At 42.7% G+C, this 12,104-nt stretch overlaps 1 protein-coding gene across 1 annotated transcript; it reads left to right on the plus strand.

Moving 5' to 3' along the window:
* The first annotated feature begins 1,086 nt into the window (after window positions 1-1,086).
* Window positions 1,087-11,685, plus strand: LOC114117485 (short palate, lung and nasal epithelium carcinoma-associated protein 2A-like). Its single transcript, XM_027976390.3, has 4 exons — window positions 1,087-1,102; window positions 7,365-7,479; window positions 10,388-10,495; window positions 11,502-11,685. The coding sequence occupies exons 1-4, from the start codon at window positions 1,087-1,089 to the stop codon at window positions 11,683-11,685; spliced, it is 423 nt and encodes a 140-aa protein (XP_027832191.2).
* Window positions 11,686-12,104: the final 419 nt, after the last annotated feature.

Raw genomic sequence — 12,104 nt, forward strand, 5'->3', positions numbered from 1 at the left:
TGAGAGAAAGGTCCTTCCCTGAGATCGCAAATGCTGATTCCTGTCCTTGTGAGACTTCAGCCAGTCACCTTCCCTCCCTGAACCTCAGTTTCCTCAACTAGAAAATGGAGCTTTCCAAACCTATTTAGTGAGTTGTCCTGAGCACCAATGGTGAAAGTAGTCCTGCAGTGCCAAGCGAATGGCCAGGTACTGCCCTGGACTTACTGGGGCCAAAGAGTGAGACTCGCTGTTGCTCCCAGAGGCTGAGAGTGGGAACAGCCAATCTCAGTGGAGCGGGTGCAGAACTGGGTGCCCTCTCTGGATCTGCCCCTTCCCATCTGTTCCACCCTGAGCAAGTTATCCTTCCCTTCTGAGCCTCACTTTGCTCAGTCAAGAAATAATGGCAGTAACACCCCTGCCTGGTTGCTCATGAGATGAAAAAGAAGATGAAGCAAGATAAGCACCTAGCTTTGCACAGTCATGTCTAGGCAGAGGTGGGGTCCGCAGGATGGTGTTGGGATCACAGCTCTTAGAACTCAAGATCAAAAATACCTTTTGACCACCCTAGTCCAGTTACCTCCACTTCTGGTCATCCACCCTGCAGCCCCTCACTCTAAGTATCTAGAGAGGGGCTCAGGCATCCATTGCTTAAGCAAACATATTTGATAATTTTACTTAATCTTTTCTTTTAAAAATATATTGCCCAGGCGGAAAACTTCAACAGAACTAAAACATGTGAAATGGAAGAGGAAAATAAGTTAGGTTCAATTCACGTCTAGCCTTGGCTGAGTCCTTCTCCTTCTCTGGACCATAGGCTCCCCAGGCTTCCCAGCAAGGAGGTTCAGTTGAGCGCTAAGCTCTCCTGCGGCTGTGATGTCTGTCATGTTTCTAACAAGGTAAGTTGACCCTGGAGTTGTCACCTGAAGGGAGGAGTTGATGTGAATCTATAAATGTGTTAAGTCAGGACTTACTGTGAGTTTGAACAGCAGGACCCAACTCACACTGGCTTCAAGAGGAGAGTTCCGTAAAGAGGGAATAATCTGGGCAGAGGGCCAAGGCAGCAATGATGCTGATATGTTTCTGGAAGAGAAGGAAGAGAATAGAGCCATGAAGAGAGAGGTAGGTGCGTTTGGGGTGGTGATGAGTAGATGACACAGGGGCCATGATGGGGACTTTGGTTTAAGGTGAGAGCTTCATCTTCTGGCAGCTGCATTGAGAGTAGAGGGGTTGGGAGTAAGTGTGCAGGGATACTGCATATATGGGGATATACACGGAGGCAGACCATATTCACTCTCAGGAGAAACTCTACTGACTCAATGGAGTGGGCAGATGGGGGAGGGTGGGTCCTGAGAAAACTGTCGTTGCAAATATTTTTCCTGAGGCTGGTTCTACTGTGAAGGATGTTATGGAGAGCGCTTGGACACAAGAGAAGGTTTGGGAAGAACGACTTCACTGCTCACTGACCCTGATGCTACTATGGGCCACAAGCCTAGCCCCATCTCTGTCCCTCTCGTACAGGCTGACTGCTTTCCCTCTCTGAGCCTGAGTTCGCAAATGCTGATAAAATTAAGCTATGTGATCACTATGGATCCTTCTACCAGAATGTTCTCCAATTCATCCATTCACAGATTTCACTCCAGCCCCCCCACCCACATGACCACCATGTTGGTAGTTGGAGGCTCCATGAGAACCTGCTCTTAGTCTTGGAACAAAGTCCTCTCCATAGCCATCCAATTCAAGCATCCTGACTGACCTTTGCTTTGGAAGTGTCTCTGTTCACTCTGGACAGGGCTTATTTTCATTGGAGTCTCCTTGGATGGCTCTGGACACAGAGCTTCTTTCCGGGGGCAGCTTCCCTGCCCATTGCCATCAATGTAAAGGGTCCTCAGCACCCAGCAGAATTCCAGGAGACTGCACAGGGGAGCAAGGACTTTGTATTTTTCTTCAAACCATGAATGGTGGGCTTCCCCCTTAATGTCACTCCACATGGAGGCCTACAGAAGGCGTTGGGGAAAAGAGGCATAGAGATTAAATTAGCCCCTCAGTCGTGTTTGACTCTTTCCGACCCCATGGACTGTAACCTATCAGGCTCCTCTGTCCATGGATTTCTCCAAGCAAGAATACTGCCGTGGTTTGCCGTTTCCTTTTCCATGGGATCTTCCTGACCCACAGATCGAATCTGGGTCTCATCCATTGTAATCTTTACCAGGAAGCACCAGGGAAGCCCTTCCTAAGTCTCTAAGGACAAGAGGCAGAGGGGTGGGTCCACTTGAGTTAGCTAATACTTTGAATGGAGCAAACTAAGAAATAGATTCAATTAGGAGAAATGTCAAATGGATGGTGAATGCAGCATCATGACGTGGTGCCCACTTACTTGTTCATACTTTTGTTTGGCAAACTTTCTTTTGTTGTACTTACTAGCGGCAGTTTTTTTACTATGAGTTGGGAATTCAACTCATTGTGAAATAAGTCACAGTCCCTCCTCTAAGGAACTCACAGCCTGGTGGGAAAAGCAGCCGAGCTGTCACTAATTGGGACCCGGGACTTTTAACAGTGAATAAAGGCAGCAAGATGGTGGAGTAATGACACCTAACCTAGTCTCTGGGGAGAGTTCCAGAGGACACGATGTCCTACTGAAGCTGGAAAGTCAGCAAGAAGTGATACAGCTAAAAATGAAAAGAAGAGGGGAATGTTCCATGCAGAGAAGCCAGCATGTGCAAAGGACCTCCAGTAAAGAGAGCTGACCTGGAGTCAACAGTGACTTTTCAAATAGTAGCTCCTTCATTCACTGGTTGTTTATCTCTGGGCACGTTTCTCTAGCTTTCTGACCTGGGTTGCCCATCTGTAAGACAGGAGATGACTGCATTATCTTCAAGGACTGCTGAGTGTCAGAGTCCTAGGTGCTCTTCCACGATGCCATTTCCTGTGGGTAATTCTCACTCCTATTCTTCCCATGACTGTCCAGGTGTCAGGACAAGATGTTTCAGCTTTGGATTCTTGTTCTCTTGTGAGGCCTGCTCGCTGGGACCTCAGCGTCTCTTCTTGACAGTCTTGGCAAGGATGTTCTGAGGAAGCGGAAATCTGGTCTTGAGAAAGGACTTGACAACCTTGACAGTACACTTGTAAGTGAGTCCACAACAGGGATGATCAGTGGCACCTAGGAGCTTACTTCCTAAATACCAAGCCTGTATTACCAAAGGCTGCCAGCAGGGGCAGCTCCTTATGGGTGGCTTACTGAGAGAGGTGACCAACCTGTCCCTGGTTCATTTGTTTATTCTTTTTCTAGAAACAGGGAATACTTAGCTGAATATCACTTTACATCTTCTATCGCGGTAAACTTTGCTAATATATTCACAGGGTAATATCCTCAAAGTGACATTTCAAAAGGTCAAAAGGCTTGCATATTTTAATTTACGGCACGTATGGACAAATAATCCTGTATATTAATAGTTTCTCCAATCATTTGTGAGAGTATCTTTTTGCTACTCTCTTGACAGCACTGGTTTGGACAACTGAAATTTTTTCCAGTCTCACAGATGAAAGGTTATAATTCATCACAGCATTTCTATAATTATGAAAGCATTCACTCATTTTTTTTCATATTTATTAGGCATTTATGTATGCAAGTTAAATATTTAATTTATGTTGGTAGCATATTCTTCTGTCGGGTCATCCAATTTCCTTAGCAACTTGTATTAACCAACTGGAAAAGAATTTCTACCTAGCCTAGGTAGCTTTAAAGTTACCTACCTTGATCACAATAAACTGTGGAAAATTCTGAAAGAGATGGGAATACCAGACCACCTGACCTGCCTCCTGAGAAATCTATATGCAGGTCAGGAAGCAACATTTAGAACTGGACATGGAACAACAGACTGGTTCCAAGTAGGAACAGGAGTACGTCAAGGCTGTATATTGTCACCCTGCTTATTTAACTTCTATGCAGAGTACATCATGAGAAACGCTGGGCTGGAGGAAGCACAAGTTGGAATCAAGATTGCTGGGAGAAATATCAATAACCTCAGATATGCAGCTGACACCACCCTTATGGCAGAAAGTGAAGAGGAACTAAAAAGCCTCTTTTGCTGTCTCACATACAGGGTTATCATTACCACCGTTCTAAATTCCATATATATGCGTTAGTATACTGTATTGGTGTTTTTCTTTCTGGCTTACTTCACTCTCTATAATAGGCTCCAGTTTCATCCACCTCATTAGAACTGATTCAAATATATTCTTTTTAATGTCTGAGTAATACTCCATTGTGTATTCATGTTGATGTATGGCAAAACCAGTACAACACTGTAAAGTAATTAACCTCCAAGTAAAATAAATGAATTTATATTAAAAGATAAAAAATAGATAAAAAGCCTCTGGAAGAAAGTGAAAGAGGAGAGTGAAAAAGTTGGTTTAAAGCTCAACATTCAGAAAAAAAAAGATCATGGCATTTGGTCCCATCACTTCATGGGAAACAGATGGGAAAACAGGGGAAACAGTGTCACACTTTATTTTTTTGGACTCCAAAGTCATTGCAGATGGTGACTGCAGCCATGAAATTAAAAGACGCTTACTCCTTGGAAGGAAAATTATGACCAACCTAGATAGTGTAATGAAAAGCAGAGACATTACTTTGCCAACAAAGGTCCATCTGGCCAAGGCTATGGTTTTTCCAGTGGTCATGCATGGATGTGAGAGATGGACTGTGAAGAAAGCTGAGCACCGAAGAATTGATGCTTTTGAACTGTGGTGTTGGAGAAGACTCTTGAGAGTCCCTTGGACTGCAAGGAGACCCAACCAGTCCATTCTAAAGATCAGCCCTGGGATTTCTTTGGAAGGAATGATGCTAAAGCTGAAATTCCAATAATTTGGCCACCTCATGCAAAGAGCTGACTCACTGGAAAACACTCAGATGCTGGGAGGGATTAGGGGCAGGAGGAGAAGGGGACGACAGAGGATGAGATGGCTGGATGGCATCACCAACTCAATGGATGCCGGGAGCCACCACTGGAGATCCCACCCATGACAAGGTCATGTGGAAGAGAACTGTTAAGCAAGGCTTTGGAACTCAAGGGCTCCCTAGGCTTTCTCGAGCATCTACACCAAAACCAAAATCTCTCTGTTTTACTATTTCATGACTTTCACCAACTCCTCTGACATTAACAGGGGGCTAACCCTGACCACCTTTCTCTGGAAAAAAGTTAACTTAGGGCTATAGCTAATAAGTGTCCTGGACATGAAAAAATATTTCCAATCAAAACCCCTCTGTTAGCATTTTAGCTTGCTTGGCAGATATATCCAGACTCTTACAGCCACGCATGTGATTATTTACAGCCTCCCAACTGTGAAAAACACAAAAAGCCTAAAACATAGAGCCTTTCAAAGAGTTAAAAGTTATTAGAGTAGTGCTAATGCAAGATTTTAATATTGGGCCAACGCTTGTTGCTAAGTTCCCATATCTCTTATCCACTGTGCACCTGAGAGTGCATTAGTTAACATAGTTGAAAAGTAAAAGAAAAAACAAGTGTAGCCTTAAAATTAACCACATCAGACTTTTGAGCTAATTGGTTCTTTCTTGTAACTCACTGCACCTTTGCTTCATGAAAATGTAACTCTGTTTAATACTTTTTGAGGCTGACATAGATTAAAAATATAAGAAAAAACATTTCAAGGAAAAATAAGTTTTCTGGTTAACAAGCTTTTATCAAAGGAGGGTCATAAAATGTTCACAGGCCTCCAAGGCCAAAAGACAATGTACACAATATTGTTTATAAAAAAGGTTTGCAAAACAATCCTGGTTTCGATAAAGACAAAACAGATATAATGTTTGGGCTGACTCTGTATGACTTTGCATCTTTTATTTCCCTCTATGTATAGGACAAGGTATAAAAGTACCTTTTGAAAATAAAGCTATGGGGCCTTGCTTAAAAAAGCTTGGTCACCCCGTGTTTTCCTTTTCTCTCTTTTTTCTCTCTTACTTTCTTTTCAGGCTGATCCCTTAGAGCATAGAGGCTCCCTGCGTTCACTTATCTGCCCGGGTTTCTAAGACCTAAATGAAAAGACGTTCTGCATCTTCACTCCCTCGGGAGACCGAAAAGACACCTGTGGCCTCCGTAAACAGGGCAAACTTCTTGTCTCAAAGTTTTATTGGCTTTCTATGTGAAGCAAAAAATATCAGCCTCTTTCTCTCCTCTATTTTCTTATCTACAATATTCTTTCCTTATCTCTCTCTAAATCATCTGCCGATGCCGTTTTTCCTTCAGGTTCCCCTGGATCCTGCGGGGGCTAGAACCCGGCAGATGGACATGAGTTTGGGTGAACTCCAGAGCTGGTGATGGACAGGGAGGCCTGGCATGCTGCAGTGCATAGGGTCGCAAAGAGTCGGACGTGACTGAGAGACTGAACTGAACTGAACGAGTGAATCATGTTTCCTTGTCATACGAATTTCTAGAAACACCTTGGTCTTCTTTTCACTTTTTGGAAACATTACTGGGACATTGCTAAATATTCTTGGTAGGAGAAGCTAACTTCTGTAAAGGACTGCCCTTCAAACCTTGCCAGCACTTAGGCAACCTTCATTGCTGATAAAACAGCAATGCTTCTGAACACAGAAGCAGAGGTGTCTGCATTAAAATCACCTAGTGAGTTAAAAGACCAGGTGTAGTTTCCATCGCTGCATCATTATAACTAGGTACTGTCCACTGCAAAGCCACGTTGCACTCCTTTGATTACATACTTTTTCTTGCAGGCTTTTCTTATTCTTTGAGCTAGTGCTTGCCTTGTTGTTTCTCATTTGAATTATTTTCTACACATAGTTGCTTAATACTTTTCCAATGTGCCATTCCACATCTGCCATGTCACTTCCTCTATCAAATCCCTCTTTCCTCTGTCCACTAGGATTCTCTGTTCTTGTTCTCTTCTTTAGTCAACCCTTTTCTAGCCCTTATGCAAAGCTGCCCTTCCTAGACTCTTATGTGGCAATCCGTATATTTTCTTTGATTCTAGATTTTCCATTTCTCATTTTATCCTACATTTGTTTTGTTTGTATGAGCAGCTCATTAGTGCTTCACTACTAGAAGCTGATGTGTAATCAATACCTATTGCCTGCTCAGTGGGTTGATTGCTTTGTTGATGAATAATGAGTATGTATTAGCATGAAGGCAGCATGAAAAGAGCAAGGTCTGCTAGCTGTGGGACTTTGATCAATTTCTAAAACTTTTGCTCTTTTATTTCCCTATTTGAAAGTGCAGATATTAGTAATACCTACTTTATGCAGTTGTTACAAAGATTAAATGAAATAACATAGGCAAATATTCTCATTTAGTAGCTGGTGCATAGGAGCCCCTCCGTAAGTTGTGTACCACGTTAAGTGGAGATTGTTTTTGCAGCTATCTTGGAGCAATTGGAGACTGCTGAGGAGGACCCAGAGAAAACTGAGGAAGCTAAGAACTTGTTGGAACAACTCATTTCTGGAATTTTTGAAGTAGTGTACAGGCTTACAGCGTGAGTTGATGCTTCATTTGGAGATTTTTGTTCCCAGAAAAGAGAATACATCTCTTTGGGGACATAAGTTTAATATCAAAGACAAAAAGTGAAAGTGGAAGTCGCTCAGTTCAGTTTAGTCGCTCAGTCATATCCAACTCTTTGCAACCCCATGGACTGCAGCACACCAGAGCTTCCCTGTCCTTCATCAACTCCAGGAACTTGCTCAAACTCATGTCCATCAAGTCAGTGATGCCATCCCACGTTTTCATTCCCTGTCATCACCTTTTCCTCCTGCCTTCAATCTACCAGCCTTAGGGTCTTTTCCACGGAGTCAGTTCTTTGCCTCATGTGGCCAAAGTATTGGAGTTTCAGCTTCAGCATCAGTCCCTCCAATGAATATTCAGGACTGATCTCCTTTAGGATGGAATGGTTTAATCTTCTTGCAGTCCAAGGAACTCTTAAGAGTCTTCTCCAACACCACAGTACAAAACCATCAGTTCTTCAGTCCTCAGCTTTCTTTATAGTCAAACTCTCACACCCATACATGACTACTGGAAAAGCCACAGCTTTGACTAGATGGACCTTTGTCAGCAAAGTAATGTCTCTGCTTTTTAATATGCTGTCTGGGTTGGTCATAGTTTCTCTTCCAAGGTGCAAGTGTCTTTTAATTTCATGGCTGCATGTCACCATCTGCAGTGATTTTGGAGCCAAAAAAAAATGAAGTCTGTCACTGTTTCCATGGTTTCCCTTTCTATTTATCATGAAGTGATGGGACCAGTTACCATGAACTTTGTTTGTTGAATGTTGAGTTTTAAGCCAGCTTTTTCACTTTCTTCTTTCATTTTCATCAAGAAGCTCTTTAGTTCTTCTTCGCTTTCTGCCATAAGGGCACTCTTATGTGCATATCTGTAGTTATTGGTATTTCTCCCAGAAATTTTGATTTCAGCTTGTGCTTCTCCCAGCCCAGCGTTTCTCATAATGTACACTACATATGAGTTAATACGCAGGGTGACAATATACACCCTTGACATACCGCTTTCCCAATTTGGAACCAGTCTGTTGTTCCATTCTGGTTCTAACTGTTTCTTCTTGACCTGCATACAGATTTCTCAGGAGGTAGGTAAGGTGGTCCAGTATTCCCATCTGTTCAAGAATTTTCCACAGTTTGTTGTGATCTACACAGTGAAATTGCTCAGGTATGTCCAACTCTTTGTAACCCCACTGGCTACGCAGATCATGGAACTCTCTAGGCCAGAATACTGGAGTGTATTGCCATTCTGTTCTCGAGGGAATCTTCCTAACACAGGGATTGAACCCAGATCTCCCGCATTGCAGGAGGATTCTTTATGTGCTCAGCCACCAGGGAAGCCCATAGTTGGTTGAGTCACTCATGTAGACAAAGGGTTGCTCTTTTAGAGTGCTGTGCTGTTCTGTGCTTAGTTGCTCATCCTGTCAACTTTTTGCAACCCCATGGCCTATAGCCTGCCAGCCTTCTCTGTCTATGAGGATTCTCCAGGCAAGAGTACTGGAGGGGTTGCCATGCCCTCCTCCAGGGATTCTTCCCAACCCAGGGGTTGGACCCAGGTCTCCCACATTCCAGGCAGATTCTCTATCAAGTGAGCCATTTGGGAAGATGAATAACCCTTGTGTGTTCTTACAGAGCAGTAGTGATCTGAGGCCCATTCCACTAGAGCTTAAAAAATTAGAGGGCTGTAGGGGCTGTCCAGGTATCTCATGGGTTTAGGCTTTCTCTTCTGTGATATCAGGGTCAGGATGAAGGTTCTCTTCATCCTTACCTCTACCTGTTTGCTGGTGCCTAAATTCCCCTTCCCCAAGAATAAGACTTTTCTTCTCTGAATATAACTGAGTATAAAAGTCTGAATGGTCTCAGGAGAGAGGAAACTAGAATTCACACCATGTAGGTGGCCCACATGTGAAGTCTGGGAATCAAGCAGTCCCGGGTTCTAATTCTAGGCCTGCATAAAAAGGAATGAAATAATGCTGTTGGCAGAAATAACCAAATGGATATAGAGATAATCATGCCAAATGAAGCCAGGTCAGAGAGAGAAAGACAAATATCATAGATACCACTAATACATAGAATCTAAAATATGATACGAAAGAACTTACACAAAAAGACTCATGTGCATAAAAATGTTTTTTAAAAAACTCACAGTTACCAAAAGGGAAACACTGCGGAGGCTAAATTAGGAGTTTGCGTTAATATATACACAGTACTGTATATACAATAGACAACCAGCAAGGACCTACTGTATAGCACAGGGAGCTATACTCAATATTTTGTAATACCTTACAAGGGAAAAGAATCTGAAATAAAAACACATCTATATATATATACATATCTATATCTATATACATATCTATATCTGAATCACTTTGCTGTACACCTGAACCTAATGAAAAGTGAAAATGTTAGTCACTCAGTCGTGTCGGACTCTTTGTGACCCCACAGACTGTAGACCACCAGGCTCCTCTGTCCATGAACTCTCTAGGCAAGAATACTGGAGTGGGTTGCCATTTCCTTCTCCAGGGATCTTCCCAAACCAGGAATCAAGCCCAGGTATCCCACATGGCAGGCAGATTCTTTATCCCCTGAGCCACCGTGGAAGCCCCACACGTGAGCACAGCATAACACTGTAAAGCACCTGTGTATCAGTTTAATAGAAAGGAACAAGTTCTGACTCTGACACATGTTCACCCTTGGCATCTTGAGGGAAATCACACCTGTCTGATCGTCAGTCTGCCATGCCATCCAGGGGAGATTATCCAATCCCTGAGCAGGACTCGCATGGGACCAAAGGCAAGGTCTATGAGGCTCAAATGCTCAGCACGATGTTGGCAAAGACAAAAGCCCAGCAATGGCTGTCAAGAGGAATGACAAGGGTGAATTGTGGTTTTTGCACAGGGTGAATCTCAGTAACCTGCACAACCTGGATACCACATTTGAAGAGACTTCTGATGGCAAAGGTGCTATAGTAAAAATCCCCATCACTGCTGAAGTCAACATGAACCTGTGAGTATGTCTTGGAATTTGATGTTTGGGAGATGCAGTGCAGTATGGCCGATAGATCTCCAATTGAAATCAGACAATTTTTCACTCTGCTACCTTAGTCTCTCAACCAGTAAAAGAAGGAGGTCCTTGCAAGTCTAGACTCCAAACCTTTAAAATGTTCTAAGAAACTTTCCCTACAATCAAATGTCTTTTTAAAAAAATCCCCCCATGAAATACATTTCCAAAATCTTAACACTTTTCTAATTCTAAAACTTGAGAATTGAGAAGACATGATCACTTATAGCTCTTTGGCAAAGTTTACCCCAGCATCATTTTGTCTCTCAAGATTCTCTTTTAACGGCAGTGACCAGTATGGGCCATATAGCAGTGAACAGCATGTAATGAAGAGCGTGTAAAAATTATATGGAAAATATAATTTCTAGGTCTTTTAATCACTTTAAAGATACAGAGAGATAGGAAATGAAGACGTGTAGGAGTCTTTATAGATTAAAGTGCACTATGGCTTCATCATTTATTAGCTATGCGATCCTGAGATAGTTACTTACCTTCTCTACACCGCGTTTCCTCATTCTGAAAACAGAGATAATGGTAGTACTGTTTTCAAATGGTATTGCTATAGAGAGTAAATGGATTAATCCAGGTAAAATACCATTTTGGAAATACATAACATAGTATTCTCTTAGGAAATGTTAACTCTTACTTTTGTTTTAATCATTGGAGTGACACTCTATAGAAATGTCACAAATGCCAAATCCTTGAGGCCAGGAGAAGAAATTCCTAATGTAAGAATGTAAATTCCATAAAGAAAACAGACAGTATTGATATTGTCCATTTGTTGTTCAGCCACTAAGTCCTATACAACTTTTGTCACCCCATGGACCACAGCACACCAGGCCTGTCCTTGTCAATAGACACCCCATATAATGTCCACACAAGAGAGAGACTAACGTGGGCAATGTGAAGACACTTCTCCACCTCTGTTCACTGTGAACCTATTTCCCTGCAGGCCTGTGTTGCGGGAGATTGTCGAATTGGCCCTCAACTTGGTCCTCCAGTTTAGTGTCAGTGTTAAAACTGATGGCACCGGTGACTGCAAGGTGGTCGTGGAACAATGTGAGAACCATCAACACAGCATCCCTCTCAGAGTGCTGGGCAGGTCAGGCACACACATCTCCACAGAGCGGGGATGAGAGAGGGCTTGGGACTCATAATTTCAGCCCTATTCCTTACCTGGGAGGGAGCAGAGTATGAAAAAAAGAGGTTAGATTTTGGAATCAAGTTAGCTTTGCCACTAACTTGTGGTTTTGTAATCAATTTAGTCCCTAGATGCTTCAGTTTCCACATCTGTAAAAAAAAAGATGGTAAGAACACCTACCTCATAGGCTGCTGTGTTAGCCAAATGAGAAAATGGAAGTGTTTACCATATACCTGGCACTTACTAAGCTCTCAGTAATAATGATATCCATGCTGAATTTCGTCTCTTTGTTCTTCCCCTTACTGAGATAGGAGTGTTGATCTCTCCAACCATGACTGTGAATTGCTGTATTTCACCTTTCAGCTTTATCTGTTTTAGCTTCATGGTTTTTGAAGTTCTGTTGTTAGAGGCATG

The sequence above is a fragment of the Ovis aries genome, chromosome 13 (genome assembly GCF_016772045.2).
Source record: "Ovis aries strain OAR_USU_Benz2616 breed Rambouillet chromosome 13, ARS-UI_Ramb_v3.0, whole genome shotgun sequence".
Taxonomy (NCBI): Eukaryota; Metazoa; Chordata; class Mammalia; order Artiodactyla; family Bovidae; genus Ovis; species Ovis aries.